Source organism: Ananas comosus, linkage group 10, assembly GCF_001540865.1.
Source record: "Ananas comosus cultivar F153 linkage group 10, ASM154086v1, whole genome shotgun sequence".
Taxonomy (NCBI): Eukaryota; Viridiplantae; Streptophyta; class Magnoliopsida; order Poales; family Bromeliaceae; genus Ananas; species Ananas comosus.
In genome coordinates, this window is record NC_033630.1 from 11,789,748 (window position 1) to 11,812,802 (window position 23,055).

Genomic DNA, 23,055 nt, shown 5'->3' on the forward strand with positions numbered 1-23,055 from the left:
AGATCTTCAATTAGCCCTTTTGCGGTTTACACATACTTACATCGTCGCTGTGTGGTTTGAAAAAATTTCGGTTTGCTATTCTGTGGTTTTAACTTTGTTCCACCGTAATGACCTGTTGTTCAATAGTGCTGCTAACTAGGGTAGTGAAGTGAAATGATGCGTTTTATAAACTATTAAGTTGCCATGTGCAAATTTTAAGTTGGTAAAATGCTAGTATTTTGCCACCACATGGTTTATAAATTGTATTATTTTACTGTCCTATGATTTGTAAATTACAGCATTGTGGTACCCTGCTTAGCATCAAATCCTTGCAGTTATATAAGAGAAAACACAGGGTATTAAAATGAAGCCTTTTTAAGCATAGTGGCAAAGTAAAAATATGCTAAAGCTTGGGTTTGAAAAGATGTAAAGCTTATATAGTTCTATTTGCGTGGCCCCTGTTGGCTTTGGAGAGTTCAGAAGTCTTTATTGTTGACACTATTATTAGGACTTGAGTTAAAATGCTATTAGTAGCAAACGGGCTGTTGTCACTAGACCTGGCAAACAGGCGGGTTGGATAACCCGCGGGCGGGTTATTGTACCCACGGATTACTTGGGCATGGGTAAAATTTACCCACAAATTTTTGGATAGCCAACATCATTACCCATACATACCCGTGGGTGGGCGGATGGGTATGCGGGTCACCCGCAATTTTTTTTCTTTTTTTCTGTTATATTTTTTAAATGCAAAATGCATATATATAAGTTTTAAAAATATAGCATAACTCATTATTTAAAATATCATAACATACAATAAAAATATTTAAAGTCTTAGAGCTTAAAAATTTCGTAATATAAAAAACGTGATAAAAAATTAGAGTTAGAATTTGTAGGATGAGTAAATAAAAATATATATATTCTAATTAAGAAAATATATTTTGTAATTAAAAAATATATGTGCGGGTACCCGTGGGTACCCGCGGGTTATCCAAAATGCCCACAGCTTAATGGGTACCCACCCGTTTTATCCGTAATTTTTTAGGTTGAAAAAGGTGGTACCCATACCCCCAAATTTGTGAATAACCCGCGGGCACCTGCTGGTATGGGTCGAGATTGCCAGGTCTAGTTGTCACTCATTTGTTTTCGATGATAGAGCCTCTGAATTAACGATTGGTACCTTTTAACATGATCTATACCACTTGAAGTATCTAAAAACAAAATTTTAAATCTTTTTGACATCATTAGCCTAAGGATCAAAGGGTTTTAAATTTTCTAATTTTAATGGTCAATATGAAACGTTTTCTCGTTTAACGGCGTAAAGATATTCAAATCAATTGAATTTTGATTTAGAAACTTTTTTAAACTATTTAGAACAAGATCTATACTTTTGATTTTGATTACAAGACTCCTATCATCACTTTTTAAAGGATATTCATTTTCAGTCGTTCATTTCTGTGTTCACTTGACGGACAAAAGAACAATGTCGAAAAAATATGAAATTTGACTTCTAGATGTTTCAGGTGGTATAGATCATGTTCAACGATATCGATTGTCGATTTGGAGGCTCCATCATAAAAAACAAATGGGTGGCAAATGAGCTCATTTACTACTGATATTATTTCAGCTCAACACCTAATAAAACATCGGTGACTTACTGTTAAATAATATAAAATAAACGTTATTCTCTCTCTCTCTCTCTCTCTCTCTCTCTCTCTCGTCTAGACTTAGAAGCTTTTTGATAATTAGATGGGAGGAAATTAAACATAGCCTAGCATTACGGTGGAACTTGAATTTAGAACCTCTTAATCTAATATCATATTAAATAATGTGAAACAACTATCATTTTCTAAAAGCTTAGACTATCAAAAAAATAATATTTTTAATATTTTATATTCAACACTCACCTAATTTTGTAGTTCTATGTAGGGAGAAAAGAAAAAGAGAAGGTAATTAATGGACTTTTTATGGTAATTTTTGTGGGATTCATGTTAGGCTGAGTTAGCTTTTTCTCCCTTTTTTCTGTGGATTAATCATCTTGTCTCACTTTTTATTTCGTAGTTCAGCTTTTCTCTCTGTCATCTTCTTCTTCATCTTTATTTTTTCCCTTTTCTTCTTTCTATTTTGTTGTATTGCACACAAATCCTTATGAAATCAAATTTAGCATACTCTGTGATGTTTCCAGTATATTTTTTTTCATCAAAAAACTATAGAGAGAGAGAGAGAGTACTTGAGCTAGGATGCCATTTGTAACATAGAAGTTTTCATATTTATATGTCAAATTCGATAAGTCTATGCCGGTTCGATGTTCGTAATTCCTCTGATTCGCAGTATAATAGAATTAGAATAGTATCATACGTGGTATGGTCACTACACAGAAACTATTTTTTTATAGCGGAGAATTATATTATATGTTACCATTACACGGAGTAACTTCCTACCTATGACTAGATACCAAAATATTTCACACACATTGTAGTTACAGTTAAGAACAGTTGAGAGAAACAGCAAGACTCGGATTTAAAAGGAGGGAGTGGAGAGGAGGATTATGATCAAAGCAAGCAGCAGGACAAGATATTGGACGGCCCACGATGCCGACGGTCGGACGCCATCGGAAGCGACACTGCGGCCGTTGATCGCAGCGGAGTCGACCGCAAGGGGCATGGCGCCGTTGACACTGGCGACGGTGCAGGTGGTGTGATCATCTGCCGTTGTATCGGTCGCCAGAAGGACACGGAGGACGGAGGTAGCTGCAGGGAGGTACAGACTGCCGTTCTTCTTCGTCAGCAGCCACGTCAACCCCATGAGCTGGCAGTCCTGTTTGCCGCTGCTGCTGCCGCTGCCACCGCCGGTGCTGCTGCTGCTGCTGCTGCTGCTGGCGCTGCTGTTGCTGCCACTCTTCAGCTGAAAACCGAACACAACCATAAAAAAAAAGGGTCTGAGATGAAAAATCCAAACATAGGTGGACTTCTCTGCAAAAATGGCCATTCGGCGAGCTTAAATGCATTACCTGGTTGAGTGCCCGAAGGCAGCGGGAGCACCCGGCGAGCCCCCCCACCCGCGCGCAGTCCCTCTCAAGCCGCCGTGCCTCCGCATGCGGCGGCGCCCACCGCCTGCCCTCGGTGGCGCCGCAGGTGAGGCGGCGGAGCCGGAAGCCGCAGTAGCACCCGGCGGCGCCGCCGTCACTGCAGCCCTCCTCGGGGCACGTGCCATTCTCGGCCTGCTGTGGGAGCTCAACCCCGCGGGTGCGGAGGGCGCGGTCGGCGGCGGCGCCGCAGGCCTCGGCGTCTTCGGGCAGGGCCGGCATGCCGGGCATGTCGCGGCTCCTGCAAAACAATCAATCACTCTAAGAGGGGCCCGTTTGATTCACTGTTTGTAATAGTCGTAAAAGGTGTTTATTGACGCGGCAAAATCATTATATATTCCCAACTAGTAGAAATACTAGATTATCATGAATTTCGCAAAGCGTGTAAGAACTGTTTTTAGCTACTGCATTATCAAACTAGATGCAAAAGATTAATTAGCTACCATGTGGGGGGCGGGGGGGAGGTCGTCGCGGGGGTGGAGAGGGCAGGCAGAAGAAGAGGTGCGGGACGAGGAGGCAGACTGCTGATCGGGGAAGGCCGGGATGGTGGTGGCGGCGGACGATGGCAGGGCAGGCAGGAGAGGGAGTTGAGAGACAAAGAGGAAGAAAAAGAAGAAGAGGGAAGGCAGCAGTGTGAAGTGAGTCATCTCTCTCTGTCTCTCTCTTTCTGTTTGTAATAACACTTTTCAGTCACTTCTGCTTTGCTTTGCTTTTCTTTTGGTTTCTGGGTGCAGACTGCCCTTATATACTGTTGCTTATGGGGAGGGGAGGAGAAATCAGAAAAGTGAGAGCCAGAAAAAGCAGGGGAGTAGGATGGTTGTGGAGACCGAGTTGGCTCTATCTTATTATTATTATTATTTAAAAAATCGATCTAATAAAAAACAGACGTAAAAAAATAAATAATATTTTTTTCGCACACATGCATAACTAACGCAGGAGACAAACATGTGTAATTAGATAGGTGAGGTAGGAGATGAAAATGAGATCGAATTTACGACTTCACAGAACAAAAGGAGTTTAGAATTAGCTGTGATGTTATATTACCCCACACCGTATTATATATACAGAGAGAGTCCGGCTATTATACTATTGATAGTACCAAGCACTTGGTGCTATCGAATTTTCTACCATTAGATCTATTCCTTGAATCATTTTCATCTGTTAGATCATATTATTCAACCAACCTCCACTCAACCCTAGGGGATCAACTATCGACCTAATCACACATCCTTTCATTGAAGGACTGAAAATCTAATAGCATCAAACACTCGATACTATCGATCAGACAGATAAAAGGCATATAAAATTGATAGATAAGATAGAAAATGGAGATGCGGTTGGAGATCGATGAGGATCGAGCTCACGACTTTCAGAATAGAAGGATTTAGAATTAGTAGCAAAAAAAAAAAATCAAAATAATACGAAACGGATTCAGAAATATATATTAACACGTCTAAAAGAGTGTCCTGCTTAAATTAAAAATAAAAAATAAAAAAAATAAAAAAACAAAGAAATCTCAAGGACTGTATCCCACACGAGATTCCTGGGGTGAGGCCTACGGACAGCCTAATAAAAACAATGTTACTTTCCTTTCAATCTATGATGCCCAATTTATGACCATTTGTTGCATGTCTCTGGATAGATTTTTTATTTTTATTTTTTTTTTTTTTTGGGTGTGTGTGTGTGTGTGTGTGTGTGTGTTACCATCTCACTCTGTTTAGCTAGTAAACAACCATGCTAATTTTAATATTTCTATATAAATTTTTGAGTCCCAACCTGCATGATGCTTCGTATAGGCGTTGTTTCCGAATACGGAGTTTATTTTGAGGCACTTGAATTCAACTATGGCAGTTGCAACTGCACGAGGCTGATCAACTGCAGCAGTTTGAACTACGTTCCAACTGCAGTATTGGAAAGAGATTTTTCTCTTTTTTTCTTTCCCGCATAGGAAGAAATCTCGACACTCTAAATGCAGCTTTAGGCACTTTTGACTACACCTGAGCAAATAAAATATATCAACTGTATGCATTTTTAACTATACTACATTTACAATTATACTGAAACAAATAGCTCCACAGTAATTAGACCAAAAAAAATAAAGGGACCATTGATTCCTAATCTTTCTTTTCCGTCACTATTAGATTCCTAATCTTTATATTTTATTATTGTCATAGGCATAGAGGACGCGATTGAAGGTGGTGAAATTGGACTTAACGCAATATGCGAGCAAATGAGAAAGAGGTAGGGACCAATGTGAGGAAATAGGTGAAGATTAGGGACCAATGGTGTTATTAATTCTAAAAGTTAAGGATTTGATTGCAAAAATTAAAAAATTGGTGACCTAAATAAAAATAGGGTAAAGATTGGAGACCAATGATGCAATTAACCCAAAAAAAAAAATGAAATATAGAATCTCCTTTGTTAAGGAGCTAGGGCTTCTCTATTGGGAGAAGGGATGTCAATGGTTCGGATTCGGAGCAGATTTTTAAAAATTCGAATCCAAATCCGACTACTGTGCCCGAACTCAAATCCTACAGATTTTAGAAATTCTTATCCAAATTCGAACCGATCGAAAATTCGAAATTCGGAACTCGAATCCGAACCCGAAAATTCGAATCCGAAACAATCATTTCTCTTTACATATTTCAAAACATACTACATTAAATATAAACTTTCAAAATATAAATTCAAATATAACATCAAAAACATATATTATATAATTTAAAATCAATTCGGATTCAAATTCGGGTTGGGTACAGAAAAAAATTCATATCTCAATCTAAATCCGTCGAATTTTTGTTTTTGATACCTGTATCTACAACTGCATATGTTTAGTAATGAATAAATCCTTCTTATTCAATTTGGATTCAGATAAAATTTCGAGTATTTATACACACCAACATGAGCTCATCTCTCTCTCTCTCTCTCTCTCTCTCTCTATCTTTCATTCCCCTTAGATTGTACTACAGCATCTGGGCCCTATGCCTTTGGAGAGTTAATGTGTGTGTGTGTGTGTGTGTGTGTGTGTGTGTGTGAGGAGCATTAAATTATGGTCATAGAATAATTGTGAGGGCATTAATATTGTCTCTTAATTCAAGTAATTAATGCATATCCAAACCTAGATGCTGTAATCTTACTGCAGGTCATATACCAGTTCACTGATACCAACAATAATAATCATAATAATAAAATGTAGGGCATGAACTTAAAGCATCTTAAAAGGGGTTAGGTTAGATCCATGCAATCTTCGATGAATCTAAATCGACAATTGATACCGTCAAACATGATATTATTTGATATTATTTATCTATTATTTAAATAATTAACTGAAAGAATTAACCGATCACTGCAAAAGTACTATTAACAAAATTATGAAATTTAGTTTGTAAGAAGTTTAATTATTGTAAGTCATATTCGACGGTATTTCCGTTAAGATAACTCATCATAAAAATCAAGAGTTTTGTACTTCTAAAATATTCTAGTTCAACTCTTAGAAAAGAAGTTTGTAAGAAACTAAAGTATTCTGTTATGATAAACGCATAAACGGAAACAAAATAGCGAATACGAAATACTCAAAACCACAAGCAGAAATGAAAGAGCACACAGATTTACGTGAAAAATCCTTTATAGGGAAAAAATCACGGGTGAGGGAGGAGAGAACTTTACTATCGAAACGAAAGGGAATACAATGTTCCTCAGATTATAACCAACCACGATCTCACGCCTCTAAGGCAAAAACGAAAAGAAAACTCATAACGGGTTTCGGATTCGATCCGTACCGCGGGGGGCGGAGCCCCCCGCACCCACTGCCAAATGTCAGTGGTGGGCTACGGGCTCGGTCCTGTCTGCCCGAGCCCTCCGCTACCCACCACAAACATTCATTTTTCCTCCATAATTTTTTTTTTCAATTTGGTCGCACTGCGAAACAGTCGGCAAGTCGAAAAACCCAAACTTGAGTCGAATATCAATTTCGAGTCAAATCTAACATATTCTAATTCATAGACATGGACATGGAATACAGATCACACATGACTCAAACAAAATGACTCGGCAGTTTCAAAAAAAATTAAAACAGGGATATGGCATAGACTCAGCAAATGACATATAGTATTTTTAATATAAAGATTTATTTTTATTATATATAAAAAAAATAATTTTGCTAAAATTTTATTATGTTTTTTTGTGAATGAAAGTTAATAAAATATAGTTCATATACTTTAAGTGGAAAAATTCTCCACCATACATAATTTATTTATATCTAAAATCCAAAAATCATATATATTCATTTATCAAAAACTCAAAGTATTTATCATCTTATATTTGCATTTTAAAAAAGTAAAAAAACAAATGCTCTATGGACGTGCGTCAATGGCACATCTGCATTGGACACGAGTCCGACACGGGCAAGCATTTATCCAGTATGGATACAGGAGACATATAAACATGTTCATGATCCATAAATAGTATATCTTATTTGTCTCATTCTTGAGCCCAAGATCCTTTTTTAAGTTGCACATTTTTTTTTAAAAAAAAAATGTTCTTTTGAGAGAAATCTAATTTGTTCATTCATGTTTATAAGCCTAGTTGGCATCCGAAGTCTTTTTTCTCTTTTTTTTTTTTTTTTTTTTTTTTTTTTTTAAGATAGATAGCACGCTACCTGCTTCGTTTATTTCACTTAGAAATGAACTTAGCTGGAAACGTGAATCAACTAGGATTCAAATTTGGGACCTCAGGTATCAACAACCAAGCCTTTTGCCACTTGAGTTCGAATCTTAGTTACTTTACATTTTCAGCTATATTGCGAAAATTTAGCCGAACCTCAGTCGAGGTTAGCCGCTTATTTGTATCCATACAGAATTTATCTTAGCTGCATATCATTTTGAGTTAGTTATCCAATCCTTAAAAATTTTAATTTTAATATCCAATACTTCAAATTTTTTTGATCTAAATCAGCCGACGATACTTTGACTCCAAAATTTAAGTTAATTACTTAATTTAATAATTTTATAGTTATAGAAATTACAGGAAATATAAAACTAACTTCGTAAAGATGAATAACGCATTCAAATTTTGAATAGAAATTAAAATTTTAAAAGATTGAATAGCCGATTCAAAATAATTTATAGTTTGTAGTTCATATTACTTCTGTAGTTTTTATCAAATATTTATTACTGAGATAAATTCTTTTTTTTTTCTTTCATTTCCAATAAAAGAGCCCCTCAAATTAAAAAAAAAAAAAAAAAAAAAAAGCAAGAATATTCTCATGCCTCACTCGTTGCACGTGACTCTACGGTCCATGCTTTGATTGGAGTGGGAATATCTACAACATAAATGTTAGGTAAAAAAATTTACGAAAAACCCCCTCAACTATGGGATGTTCTAAAATCAGACCTTCACCATATAATTTTTTTGCATTGACATCCTTTTAGCTTTTAGTAGTTTCCATTCAAATTATTTTTCTTGTTTATTGCTACCAAAAGATTGATAAACAATATACAAGCTAAAAAAATAAGTAATATAAGAATTACACTGAAACAACTTAAAATATATAGAATTTAAGACTAACTCTGATATCATATTATTCAAAGTATCGATTAAACAAAAAAAAAAGCTTAGAAATAGTTTCAACAGCTATCGCTTTTATCCTCTAACAAAGTCCCCCATTCAGTTAGCTAAAAAGGTGTTCAAAACAGCTAAATTTAATATAATTAAAAGTTACCGGGACGTCAATGAATATATTGCGTATATAGTGTCTCCATTTCGAAATAGAGTATAATTGAGGGGTTTTTTCTTGTAAATTTTCACCTACTTGTGCCCTTTGTAGTCCTCTTCCCTGGCTTGGTCTCTTTTGTTGGTGCCCATTTCACAGCTCAATAAATTGTTGGCATGCACAGTAAGAGTCCATGGATTGTAGTGGGCACAAATGTTTGATAAGGACCCATGCAATTTTAGCTTGGGTAAATTTTATTCATGGGGAAAAAAAAATTGTATTAAATCATCAATTTCTAGCTCCTTGTTGACTTTTCTGGGCGCATTTTTACGCTAGTAAACTGAAACGCAAGTGAAGGCTTTGTTCAGAATTGTAGGTAGAATTGTTATATATGATGAGCAAAGCGTGATTAAAAAAAAAAAAAACTTTGTTTGTTTTAATATGTAATAACACGTTACATAGATTGAGATTGTATTGATTCAACTTAAGATATGATTTTTGCAATTTTACTGGATGTACATTTCTGTATGCTTTTCCTTTAAATCTTTAAAGCAATAGTATTAGACAGCATTCGACACCAAACGGGTTTAAGGAAATCTCCCGTATATGTTGTTAATATGGAGATTAGCCGAGAAGTTTTATCTTTGCTCAGAGAGACGAGAATGGGGATGGTATATTTTGAAGAGATAGCCCGCAGAAAGTAGAAATAAAATAGAGGGCAGATAAATATGCAATTCACGAGTGACAAAGTCCATGTTGCATGTGAGATGTGACAATTTTGTAGACATGGGTATGCTAAAGAAAGAGATCCAACATCTAAAAAGAAAACAAAAGAGGCAATGAATGCTTTGAATGGAAGAAGCTAAATCACAACTTGAAACTCAGCTGGAAGGACAGGTAAGGCATTTGTTGGCAGATAGGCCAGCATCCAAAATGGCCAAATCACAATAAAGACCCATTGCTGATGCTATGTTTGTAGCTCTAAATAAATTGATCATCCCATTTCTTACAGCTCAAGGTTTTGGAATCATGTTTCTTACAAATTCACTCTTTCAATACATGTAATAAACAATGCCTTAGAAGTAGAAGATTCAAACCAGAGAGTCTATTAACCACGTACGCTTTAGCCGAACACACTCAGATTTCTAATTTGTTAAACATTTAACTTCCACTTCTGAGTAGATCAGTTGTTCAAAAGCCAAGTAGATGGTAACAATTTCAAGATATAACTGAACAGCAACGAAATTTCAAGTTCTTCGATATTTTCTAAAAATTTCCTCAATTTGTAGAACTACTCACGAAAACAGTTTGGATTTTTTTCTCCCTAAAGAAATACATGGCAGACGGCGAAGTTATCACATATTACAATGGAGAGTAAGTTCAACAGAAAAAAGAGCAAATAATCCTTTATATGAAACAATAATCCATCGGCGAAGTGTTGAAACCCACGAAGGGACTGATAATTAAGTTACAACAAGGAGAACAGAGTTTACAACTGCTGTAATGGTTCGACGACAGTGTAGGTTTGGGAGTATAAATAACAAAAATCAGAGAGACTTGTATGAAAGAGGATCAAAGATCATCAACAGCTATGACAATCTTCTGTTTGAGCATCCCACTAAAATTACAACAGAAACAACCGACGAGAGTGAAATCAAAGCTCTAAGTGTCCATCGCGGTTAAACAAGTAATCTGATGGTATGATTTCGTTACATCACATAGCTTCATGCCTATAATTCAGCCACCTTATCTGACAACCCATCAACCGCCTCATCTGCGTGCTCATCGGCTGAATTTTGCTGTAATAGGTAAGAAGAAACTCGGTAAATCTGTCAAATACTTGTAGATAAGATAGGCAGAGATAAATTTCTGCCGTAATATAAAGCTGATATAAGAGGGTATTTTGCGTAACAAGAAACAACCATGTAAATTTTGTTCATTGTTTTTGTTGTTTATATTGTAGATTCCGGATTCAAATAAACCCAAGGATATATGTTTCTGCGCAGTTACCTCTGTATCACTTTTCCCATTAACAGCTACACACTTGGAAGCACTTATGCTCTCACTCTTCAGGAAGCTCCGGGGTGTATAGTTCGACAAGCTCTCGCCATTCTCAACAGTGGTAGCATGCTCGTTACCCTCGCCCTGTAGCACCACCCTCGAAGGGCTTTCGAGGGCAGATCGAGCAACTGAAGCTGTGTTTCTCTTCTCATAATCATTATTCTGATCAGCGGCTTCCTTTTTCGGTGTGCAAACTCTTTCCCTGTAGCAGGGTAATATAACATGAGAAGTGTTTCATTGAATAACTTCGACAATGAGAAAGAAGTTCTGATTTGCTGGTGAATCACGGAGCAAAGAACTAACAACAAGTTATAGAGACGGGCTTTTGCAAGAATTGTCCATTTTCTGACTTTTCCACTCTGATCAACTATTTTTGTTTTTTGCATTTTTGGATCGAAATCTTCCTGTAAGGACTAAATATTCCTACGTCAGAGCTTTTGGCCAGCGGCATTTTGGCCCATTAAAGTTTCTAGCCGAAGTGGCAAAAGAAAAGTGCATTTGTTTGCCATTCTAATTCTTGCCACAAAAATAAAAACTCCAGATCTTTCATTTGCTAGAACACCTGTGGCAATTGCTTCTTGAAGTGGAGAAGTCGTACGAACCATACATGAAAGGACTAAGACCAGGTTTTAAAAATATATATATATATCCGGCCAGTTTAATACCTTGGCAAAGAGGCATACTTTCGCTGGAGTGGAGTACTTCTTTCACCTGTGCCAGAGTGCTCTTCAAGATGCGCAAATTGCCGCTTAAAACGGTCAACCCCACTGCCATCAGATAATTGCATTAGATATCTGCTGCAACTGGACATCCTTTCTTTTTTACACACTTTTGCAGGTAAAGCATTATCAGATTAAAATTTACAAACCTAACTAATTGACTAGGACCTCACTTTTTCACAAACTATATTCTTGCGAAATCAACTAATTATTTGTATATTTTCAAGGCATTATTATTCAATTGGCAGATAGAGCTACAATTAGGAGACCAGAAATAACTTAACTCAATTTAACTTAATGTTGAATCATAAAAACCCACTAATTATTTTCTAGCAGCAGCATGACCATGCTGGCTTTGTTCGTACAAAAATACCCGCCGTTGCAATTTGGCCCAGAAAGTCCAATTTAATGTAAACAATTCACTAATTATCTAATGTCATGAAGTTTGATTTAATGGAAATAATGACTTACGCCTATAAAGCTTAATTTGGTGTAAAAAGCCTCACCAACAAGTGATTTATTAATATAATTATAGGCTAAATTGCATGTTTGATCCTCAAACCATCAGTCGGGTGACATTTTGGTCCTCAGACTTTAATTTGTTGCAATATTTGGCTCGAACGTTCAGAGTTGCTGCAATCAGATCCTATAACTCAATTTAGTTGACTAAATATTGATGAATCACTAAAGTAAAAGTGAGGTTGTAGTGTTGTGATTGATGACACGACAATAATTAAGATGTCACATTACTTTCACATCAGCGATGTGTTAATATTTAGTGAATTTAATTAGTTTGTGGAACTTGATTACAACAATTCTGAGAAACGAGCCTAAAATTGCAATAAATTAAATTTTGAGGACCAGTATGTCACCCAATTGATAGTTTGAGGGTGCAATTTGCCCTATATTTATATTAGAAATTTTTTTTATCACAAAATTATGTTCTGTGGATCAAATTGAAATAGGAAAAAAGCTGGTAGCTTTTTCAGCTCCAATTAAAGCTGGAAGGTCAAATTGCAGCTTTAGTTGAGTTTTTATGACTTTAACCCTTTAAATTATCCATGATTACTGATATCTGAAGAACGAAAGGAGGCAATATATTTGTCCCACCTGGGATACATGAAGCTGGTCTGGTCCCCACCACGAAGATACTCCTGAAGCATCTGGGGATGATACTCTAAAATCTGTTTGCTTTTAAGAAAAATTACATAATAAATGTGAAATTGCATATCAATCATTAAAGTAAATCGAACATAGAAAAAAGGCCAACTTTATCTTACCTCTCGATATATCGATTCCCTAACATCATCTTTTGTCAATTTCTTTCTTTCAAACTCAAACTCAAGTTTCGAAATAGGTTGCGTTGATGGCTCGCGATCTAAACTAGCAAGCCCTCCGAAATATGGGTCAGCTAAAGCCTGAAAGAGACATAAAATAAAGAAAACCAGCATCAGCGGAGAAATTTGAAAACCCAATGTCATTGTAGGTGCTTATCTCTCACATTATTGAGAGCCTCCTTGGCCTGACTTTTGGAATAGCTTCTCAAAAGTCATGAGCTTTGGACGTGGAGGTAAGCCAAAATAAGCCTCTAGGCCACAAAAGAAAAAGGCCATACATCTGCAGTTGGCGGGATTTTAGTGAAGCTGTTGGCACTTTTTCAAACAAGTCGACTCCAAAGCACTTTTGGCTTCCATCAAAGCTTTGTCCAGGCCAAATAGGTCATTGATAAATTAAGCAATAGCAATCACACTTGTTTAGTTCTACCTGCTCAGCACTAGGCCGATATTTTGGATCAAATGCAAGTAGCTGCTCAAGTAACCGGAGAGCCGGTGGATCAACATGAGGGAACTTGTGCGAGAAAGGAACAGGAGGTTTCTTCCTCATGCTGCTCAAATATCTTCTAGCCTTTTCATTTCGAATCTACATATTTCGAAGGTTAAAGAAAGTAAGACAATGGGTGATGAGAACTTCACATGAATTACAAATGCATAAAAAGATGGCATTGAAATTGTATAAAAAATGAAGCAGACTTGGATGCATCGTCAAAATTTAGTCTCCAACACATGCAACTTTCCATGTGAACTTTCAAAAAACATTAAAGAAACAAGGTTTACCGCACAAAGTTAAATACATTATCTGAAACAAAGATCAGAATTATGCTTGTTTTTACCAGAAACATAAAGTTTACCTCTAAAGTTCATAAAATTATCTAGCAGCCTTTTAGGGAGTAGAGAGGGAAAGAAACACGTAAGAGTTGCAAAGAGAACAAAAGGAAGAATAGAAGGTGACTTAGTTGACGCGTAAAGCTAAGAGATTAGATTGAAGAAAAGTGTTATTTTATAAGATCTTGAAGGATAACTAAGCTTGATACTTAGATAGAAATTATAAGGTCTTTATGGTCATGGATTGCGAATAATTATACCTCATTGACCTTTGTAAGACTTTCATAGCACAGCAATTTCATGCCATTGATTAGCTTCCATAATGAAATTATGAAGATAAAGACAATAAAAAGGAAATGAAGGAAATTGCCTACTTACCCATAAAACCAACATGATCGCCATAGGATTTAGTCAAAAAAGAAGCACTTACAATTGATTTAATGATCATATACATCTTAATTTCGACTGAATATCTTGACCATAAGATTACTTATCCTACATGGGCCAGACAAAGTAGACTCGAAAGGAATTTGTTTGGAATATGAAATGAAGTAAGATGTTATAGAGACTTTTATGATAAGGGCCAAGAAACTACCAAAGAATAAAATTCAAGGGAAGTTAACGGTAACTTGAGATAAATGGAAGTTATCATGTCATCTAAGCAATTAGGACCTGCTTGCGTCCCTTACAGGTATAGTGTTATTCAATGTAGTGTTGTTTGAGTAGCACTAATAGAGAAGAGCCACTATATCAAAATCCTCCCAACAGCTTCTACCTCGGCAGAACAAGAAGCACCAAACTGGAACATCTGCTTTTGTGACTTAGAATCTCATTTCAGCTTCCGCTAGTCAAGAAACTCCAGCTTCAGCTGAAAGTAGAAGCCGAAGTGGGGCTAAACATGCACTTAGTAGAAAAAATAAAAAATATTTGAACTACTAAAACAGAATAGATACAAACTACATTACAAGTACAATCATGGAAAATGATAGATTTTAATTTAACATCAGCTTACGCTAAAAATAAATGGATAAACAGAGAAAACAAACCCTTGATATGGTTTCAAATGACGGAGTTCCAAGGAGATCAGTCATCAAGTCCAATTGATGGACGACGTTCTTCCCGGGAAATAGCGGTTTGCCAGTTAGCATCTCGGCAAATATGCATCCTATGCTCCATATGTCAATTGCAGGGGTATACTGTAAAAATAAAACTATTCATGGGTCAAAATGCAAAAACTTTTTGAGTAGAAGTATACAGCAGACTTAGTCATAATATCCTATATAAATGAAATGTAGCGACTGTATGTTTATAGTCATCTAATGGATGCAAAATCCAGCATGAAAATTAATCAAGACAAAGAAAACGTTAACAAAATCCCTCACTTAACAGGGAGATATTTTGTGGCCTCTTTTTGCCCAGCAATATAATCCAAATTTCCATAATCCATATATAAGCTCATAATCCACAGAAAAAAGGGCCATATGAGTTATCTTACTTTGGAGAAGAAGGAGCCACATAATTCAGGGGCTCGGTACCACCTCGTTGCCACATAATCCTTCACAAGGAAGTAAAGAAAAACACAATTAACAAAGAAACAAATAATTAAAGCACGTGAAAACCACCTGCAATGCACAAAGTGAAGCAGAATTAATTAGAAAACTAATAGTATAATATAAAGAGCAACATACAGTCCAAAAAATAGCTGACGGAGCATCATTAAATGCCACACGGGCAAGCCCAAAATCACAGATCTTCAGTTTGCAATCCGCATTGGCTAGTATATTCTTGGGCTTCAGATCTCGATGAAACACATTAGCTGCAAGAAATTAGGAAATAACCGCAAAGTTTTAATAGAACAGAGAATCAAAATGGATATGGGCCTGTTCACCCCAAATGAAGCTTTTGTATATGTGTTGTTTGAGTAGAGCCGCTGAACGATAAATTAAGAACATTTTGCTGGAGTAACCCAGCAAGTTCCCACTGCAACAAAAGCACAAGCTACCAATTCGAGCTTCTGCTTTGGGGTCTACGAGCTCTCCCTTTAGTTACCTGCTATAGCAAAAGCTCAAGAATATTTGTTTTGCCAAGCACCTGACACACATTCTTAGAATAGACAAGCTGCTTAGAAAGATAGGTCAAACAGGCACTATATCATCCAACATGAACCATTGATTAACCTGTATGGATGTACTTTAAGCCCCGAAGAAGTTGGTATAGAAAAAACTGGTAATGCTCGTGGGTAAGATCGTCATTTGCCTTGATCACTTGATGAAGATCTGATTCCATTAGCTCGAAAACCACGTATATATCCTTGAATTCTCTTCGAGAAGGAGGAAGCATAATATGCTTTATCTCCACTACATCAGGGTGACGAAGGAGGCGGAGGAGCTTGATCTCTCTTAATATGCGGGTGGCATCAGAAACATGTTCGAAGACATCATTGATCTTCTTAATCGCAACTCTCTCCCCCGTGTGGGTGTCAACTGCAGCACCCACCACCCCATAGCTTCCCTTCCCGATGACCTCTTGGATTTGGTACCGGCTTGCTTCGCCATACTCCGTGAAGAACTCCGAGTCAAGCATGCTCTGAAAAGATGACAATGGAGGTGTGGAATTGTCAAAATATATAATGTTTCCGCACGCCAGATGATTTGAATTAATGAAAATATAGGCCTATTTGGCTCCGCTGTAGAGTGTAATGCTATTATTGCTTTTCTCTGTAGCACAAGCTCCAGTTCAGAGCTTTTTCTTTTCAGAGCCCCAAAATCGCATTTTGGGTTCCCATAACAGCACACAACCTAAATTTCTTGTTTGAGAACACATTACTGGAGGAGCTGCGGCTGAAAGCATAAGCAGATGACACACGAAATGGGCACCAATCAATGATTAAGTGAAGTGAGAAGAGTAGATCTGATTACTCAAGCGACGTAATTTGAGCATTCGCTTATCGAGGCACGGAACTCAAATGCTATAACATTACTATGCGGTGGCAGATTTAAATTATGAGTAGAACTACTGAAAGCTATAAAATTTCCATAATCAGCCAAATTTAATCAATACAAAGTAAACCTCTGTTTAGAAACATGAAGAGAAGCATCTACAATGATTGAATGGACAACAGAAGAGTAAATTAAACACTCCTTAATCATCTACAATGATTGAATGGACACCAGAAGAGTAAATTAAACACTTACTAATCAAGGCTTTCACAAATTCGAGAAATAATACGCAGATTTTGACCTACATCGCAATCTATCGCATGTCGACTATTCCAAACAGTTCCCAAAAAAGATCAAATTTTGGATCTACGCCATAAAAGGATTGGAATTGAATTGAATTGAATTGAATACATGGATCTAACAAAAGGAGAAAGCCCCCACTTTGAAAACCCTCACCTCCTCCTCCTCCGCCTCGGAATTCCCTAATTCAGATGCCCAATGAAAGAAGCACAAATATGAATTGATTGATACCCTTTTGACAATAACAGGAGAGAAAAGAGAACCGGATCCCAACTCATCCATTTAAAAAATACGATTAATTCAAAAAGAAAAAGGGAAAGGTCGATCACGTTTTAAAAAAGAAAATTACAAATTTAGACGGCGTCAACACGAACCAAAAACCCCCCAATAAGGCGAAAAAGTTGGATAAGGACATGAGAGCTAGGTCAAAGACAATAAAGGTGGGATTTTTAGGGTTCGATCGGAGGGGATATACGATATACCTTCTTGTGGGGGTCGATCGGGGCCATCTTTCGCTTGGGGACGCGGATGATCCTGAGGCCGATGAGATCCAAGTCCTCGACTACCTCGATCTCGCCCTCGCCCTCGCTCTCCGCCGGCGCTGCGTCTCCGTCGTCGTCGACGCCGGCGAGGGCAGCGGGGTCGCGATCGGAGCTCAGTGACGAGGCGTAGGAGGCGGCGGCGCGGGGGTTCTGGGAGCGGCGTTGGAACCAGCGGCGCAACCCGTCCACGAGAGCCCCTCCCCCCATATAACGGCGGCTGCCGCGGCGGCGGCGGTGCTGCGGCGGAGTCTCCTCCGGCAGGGCGATCGCAGCATTGGCTTAGGCCTCCTCCTCCTCCTCCTCCTCCTCGGCCACCTCCTCTCTCTCTCTGTCTCTCTCGATCTCTCTCGATCTCTCGAGAAGAGGGAGAAGGGTTGAGGGAGTGGGAGTTCGCTCGAGCACTCGTGGGCTGGGCACAGTGGCTTTGTATATATATTATTATTTATTTATATATATATATATATATATTATATCATAATTTACCAAAAAATATAATTTATTTATTTAATATTATATTTAAAAAATGACCCAATTATTGTATATATATATATAGTTGAGCTAGAATACTCTTAAAAGCACCAATATATATAGAGTTGAGCTAGAATACTCTTAAAAGCACCAATATATATAGAGTTGAGCTAGAATACTCTTAAAAGCACCAATATATATAGAGTTGAGCTAGAATACTCTTAAAAGCACCAATATATATAGAGTTGAGCTAGAATACTCTTAAAAGCACCAATATATATAGAGTTGAGCTAGAATACTCTTAAAAGCACAAATGAGGTGGTACTTTTAAGTTTTTAACCATTGGATGGAGGAATGTAAGGTTGTGATGATAGTGATAGGTGGTGGTAGGTGGAATAGTGTTTGATCCAAGGGCTATTAGTAATGAAGTAGTAGATCCAAGGGCTAGAAACCTAAAAACACCAATGGGGTGATATTTTTAAAAATATTCTAGCTAAATATATATATATATATATATAGTTAGATATTTTTATTAAAATAATATGGCCAATTTGCATAAAAAATCCATATGTTTTAAACTTTTGTAAACTGGGCCGCATTTTTCGATTTTACAGATTTGATCCGAATATTTAACAAATTGACCAAAATATTCTTATACTTTTTTTTCTCTCTCTCGCNCCCCCCGCCTCTACCCCTGACGCTCACGCCCTCGCACTCGCCTGCGGACACCCCGCCATTTTCTCCTCCGATTCCGCCGAGGCCGCGTTGCGACCCTCTTTTTTTTCTCCCTTTCCAACCCTCCTCCACCCGCAGTCCCCACCGCCGCCGCCGGCAACAAAGAGGAAGTGCTTCTCGGGGCTCAAAAGCACGCCGACGTGGAAGTGAAAGAAAAATAGTTACACTCCGGCGAGGGCGATAGTTGCAATAGAGGACAAGGGAGAGGCCAGTGACCAAAAAATAATAATAAAGAAAAAAATAAGAATAATAAAAAATAAAAATAAAAAATATTTTTTTCTACAAAAAAAAGACTAAAAATCATAGAAAAAGAAAGAAAAAAAAATAAAATTGTACTGTTAAAATAAAGTTACATTATTTTTAAAAAATTTTACACTATTTTAGATGAAAGTTGTACTCTTTGAAATAGAAATTATATTATTTGGGATGAAAGTTACACTTTTTAGGCGAAAGTTGTACTATTTGGATAAAATTTATACAATTTCTTATTATCTTCTTCTTCTTCCTCCTTCCTTTCTGTTTTCTCGTCCTCCTCCACGCTCTCCGCCGCCGTCGCCGTCCCCTTCTCTGCCGGCGCTCGCGCCGAGGCGGGCATTGAGGTTGCAGGATAAAGCATAGGCGCCAAGGTTATTGACGATTACCATCCACACATAGGGCTTGTTTGGTTCAAGGATAGAATTTGAATGGATAATGGAATGAGAATGAATTGGAATGGTAATTGAAATGACCCACTCCCCCAAGACGTTTGGTTTATTTGTGGATTGGGAAATTAGAATAAGTTATTCACATTTCATTGTTTGGTTCGTATAAACTAAAAAAATTATAGGATACTATAATACTAATTTTACTCTCAAATATAAATTTATATTATTTAAAATTTATGAAAAATATAATACTATTCTCTAATAAGTTTTCCAAAAAAATTATCAAATTTATTTTTAAAAACCTTTATTGATGTGGATTAGGGATAGGGTTTTGAGAGAGGATATATTTTTTTTTTTTTGATGAGAAAGGGGTGAAGAGAAGAAGGGTGAAATGGTCACATGGGCTTCGAGAACTTAGTGGGCTTCCGAAATGAAATCTCAATCCGGGCTAGAAGACCGGAATCAAGTTGAAGGCTAATGGGCTATTCTCATTCGAGTCCGGAATAGGAATCCCAAACCGATTCATGCGAACCAAACAAAATTAACCGGATTTGATCAAACCGATTCTCATTTCATACCCAAAATAGATGAACCAAACAAACCCATAGTTTCATGTTAATAGAACCCCTTTTGTTTGATATGTATGATGACTTGTCACTATGGCCATGCAGGAGAGTTTCTGCTTCTGCAAAGGCAAAGGTTGCATCTTTGATCCCGAGAGCGAGAGGAGATCTATTCAATTCCACATGACAGCACCTTTTCCATCTCTTATGACCCCTCATCTTGATGTCATTTGATAAGAGGAAATTGCCAAAAGATTGAGATAGATATGTTTGAATGAAATCAGACCTCGTCATGTTCATCCTTATCCCCTAACAAAAATGAAATCTGTTTTATTTTATTAATTTTTTCAATCACCTTCACGAAGGAGGTGGACTTCAACCAAGCCAGCCCCTATTATGAAGTGGCTATGAATATTAACGCCCGCCTCGGCGCTGGCACCGGTGCATAAGGGGGGCGGCGGCGGCACGAGGGGCGCTTGACGGCGGCGATGGCGGAGAAGGTGACGAGAAAACGAAAGGGAAGGAGGAGGTGGAAGAAGAAAAGAATAAGAAATAATATAAATTTCATCCAATAGTATAATTTTTACTTAAAAAGTATAACTTTTATTTCAAAGAGTATAATTTCTGTTTTAAATAGTGAAACTTTTATATAAAATAGTGCAAAAACTTTTTAAAACAGTATAACTTTATTTTAACAGTATAATTTTATCTTATTCTTCCTTGTTTGCGCCTCTGCCTCCACCTACTTCTCCGGCGAGAAAAAAAAATGCGAGAAAAAGAAAAGAAGAGAGAAAAAAGTATAAGGGTATTTTGGTCAGTTTGTTAAAAATTCGGACTAAATCTGTAAAATTGAAAAAGGTTGCCCAGTTTTGCAAAAACTCAAAACTTATGAATTTTTTATGCAAATTGGCCAAATAATATATTTGGGAAAATTACACTTTGGTTCTCCAAACTTTACAATGTGTGACAATTTAGCCCTAAAATGTTATTTTATTACGATTTGTTTGTTTTGCTCCTCTTTACGAAATTAGAAATTATGAGTTATCACGTTTATTTTAAAGGCTCAAAAGTTCCCATGATTCCACCAAAGCTAAGAGTATGTATTTTCAGTATACGTCTCCTATATTTTTGAAAATACAGAGATCTCCGTACTTGTAAGTTATTTTCGATGACATGACATCTAATTTGACGATTAGCTTCGTTAGACATAATCTACGCTATTGGAACTATCTAAAAGCCAAATTTTATAATTTTTTGACATTATTTACCATGTGATCCAAAGGTCCAAAGAATGACTATTTTAACGAACGATGTGACACGTTTTTAAGTTCAACGGTACAGAACAATTCAAGTTACATAAAATTTTAATAAAAATTTTTACTTAATATCAATAGTAAGATTAATGCTTCTGATTTAAATTTGAGTCTTTTATCACTATTTTTAATGAAATTTTTATTTTTAGTTGTTCATCTTTAGGCTACTTGTTCACTAGCCAAATAAAATCAAAAAATTATGAAATTTAGTTTCTAGATAGTTCCAATAGCATAGATCATGTCTAATCATACTGATCATCAAATCGAATGTCTTATCATCGAAAACAACTTACAAATACAGAAATTTTCGTACTTTTTGAAAGCATATGAGCCTATCTTCTATTTTTATTTGTTAAACTCTTGAGTTTAGTTTTAACTCTTCCGTATTAGGGAAAATTAAATATTATTAAATTTCAAAGGAGATAAAATAAAAAAGGTCCGGCTATGGTACTTCTAATAACACCAAGCATTCAGTGGAACCAACTTTTCCACAATTAGATTACTCCTTTGACTATATCATACACTCGAATCATACTTTTAACTAACCACCACTAAACCCTATCCTAACATCCAAAGATTAAAAGTTCACAAGTATCATTGGTGCTATTAGAAACATTCAAGCCAAGTTCAAATAAACATACGGTTAATTACGTAACAAAATCAAAATTTTAAAGCTTCGCGTGCGCGGGTGGTAAGGTACTTTAGTAAGTTGCCTTCTATTGCAAGTTAATTTTATCTTAAATGGCACGTAAATAAGCTATAGTCTAACAAATTATGCCGTTCAGAAAACCCCAACCTCAAATTAATCCCAACTCTTAAGGGCCTATTTATTTAACCAGAAATGAAGTTCAACTTGAAGTAAACTTTCGAATGAACTAGAGTTATATTTTCGTTGTTTATTTGTATAGTTGTTATTTATTTGGTAGATGAGAGATGAATTAATATTTTATTTATTTTTTTTTACTTTTGGGGGGGTAACTGATTCTCAACTATAGTATTTTAAAAATTTAGAATTTTTATTTAAAGATAAAATTACAGTGAACTAAATAATAGAAATAAATATCTATGATCAAAAATTAATTTGTCATTTATTTACTTTCGGTAAAACAAACACACGGCAAATCGAACTTGAATACCTCACAAATAGAGCTAAAGTGATTTGATGTTTATTTCAAAACACAAACAAAAGAATATGGCACACTAAATAAAGGACAAAACTTATGTACCAAGTTAGTGAGTGAGGGACAACTCAAAGCTTTGGAAGCATTAAGATTAGTAAAAATAGTATATTGTAAAGCTTACATCATGATTTGGTTTCACAATTATGATGTGTAACTAATCTATTGAAAATATCACCCACAAAATAAGGAGAGTATGAATAAAAATATGAGATGATTGGATGGTTGAGTGGCAAATTGGAAACCAAAGGCATTTAATAAAACTGTAATATTTATGTTTATAATTATAATAATAATAATAATAATAATAATGAGGGTGGGTGGGGGACAGTGGAAAGTTAGATGTGTGGATAAATGGTTCTCAATATCATATATTTTTAATTTTCATGTTAACAATAAGGTAGGATGGGAGAGAGGAGAAATAATTATTTTAAATTAAGTGTTTATAGTGTACTAGCATAGTAATTTGTTCGATACAATAGATAGATAATTTGAATACAAATAAAAAACTACAACAAAGAAAGAGGAAATAGCGATGAAAGAAGGGACGATAAAGGGTGAGATTAATCATGCTGATAACAGCCGAAAGAAGTGGAAGAGAAACAGCTCAATCCAATGAAGAGGTGTGACTCATTTCGGTTCAAACAAAAAAAGAAAAAA

At 36.4% G+C, this 23,055-nt stretch overlaps 2 protein-coding genes across 3 annotated transcripts; both read right to left on the reverse strand.

Annotated features, from left to right (window-relative positions):
* LOC109716243 (uncharacterized GPI-anchored protein At4g28100-like) lies at positions 2,497–3,700 on the reverse strand. The gene is made up of 3 exons (XM_020241570.1): positions 3,505–3,700; positions 2,987–3,302; positions 2,497–2,880 (listed from the first exon to the last, which is right to left on the reverse strand). Exons 2-3 carry the CDS (start codon positions 3,290–3,292, stop codon positions 2,497–2,499), a joined length of 690 nt encoding a protein of 229 aa, XP_020097159.1. The 5' UTR covers positions 3,293–3,302; positions 3,505–3,700.
* LOC109716877 (mitogen-activated protein kinase 9-like) lies at positions 10,151–17,913 on the reverse strand. Of its 2 annotated transcripts, none has more exons than XM_020242477.1 (11): positions 17,435–17,913; positions 15,891–16,299; positions 15,402–15,529; positions 15,209–15,268; positions 14,760–14,909; positions 13,316–13,471; positions 12,832–12,969; positions 12,662–12,735; positions 11,498–11,599; positions 10,782–11,034; positions 10,151–10,570 (listed from the first exon to the last, which is right to left on the reverse strand). In XM_020242477.1, exons 1-11 carry the CDS (start codon positions 17,699–17,701, stop codon positions 10,502–10,504), a joined length of 1,806 nt encoding a protein of 601 aa, XP_020098066.1. In that variant the 5' UTR covers positions 17,702–17,913; the 3' UTR covers positions 10,151–10,501. The 2 variants fall into 2 exon arrangements, with proteins under 2 accessions (XP_020098066.1, XP_020098068.1); XM_020242479.1 differs by lacking the exon at positions 17,435–17,913 and adding an exon at positions 17,109–17,249.

What these genes read in the sequence shown, in the direction of transcription:
- LOC109716243 (XM_020241570.1), bottom strand. Translation starts at nt 3,292, where the DNA reads ATGCCCGGCATGCCGGCCCTGCCCGAAGACGCCGAGGCCTGCGGCGCC. An exon ending in GCCTTCGGGCACTCAACCAG is followed by an intron (nt 2,881 to 2,986) that starts GTAATGCATTTA and finishes TTCGGTTTTCAG; the next exon opens with CTGAAGAGTGGCAGCAACAG.
- LOC109716877 (XM_020242477.1), bottom strand. Translation starts at nt 17,701, where the DNA reads ATGGGGGGAGGGGCTCTCGTGGACGGGTTGCGCCGCTGGTTCCAACGC. An exon ending in CTTAAAGTACATCCATACAG is followed by an intron (nt 15,530 to 15,890) that starts GTTAATCAATGG and finishes AATTTCTTGCAG; the next exon opens with CTAATGTGTTTCATCGAGAT. An exon ending in CGTCAGCTATTTTTTGGACT is followed by an intron (nt 15,269 to 15,401) that starts GTATGTTGCTCT and finishes TTCCTTGTGAAG; the next exon opens with GATTATGTGGCAACGAGGTG.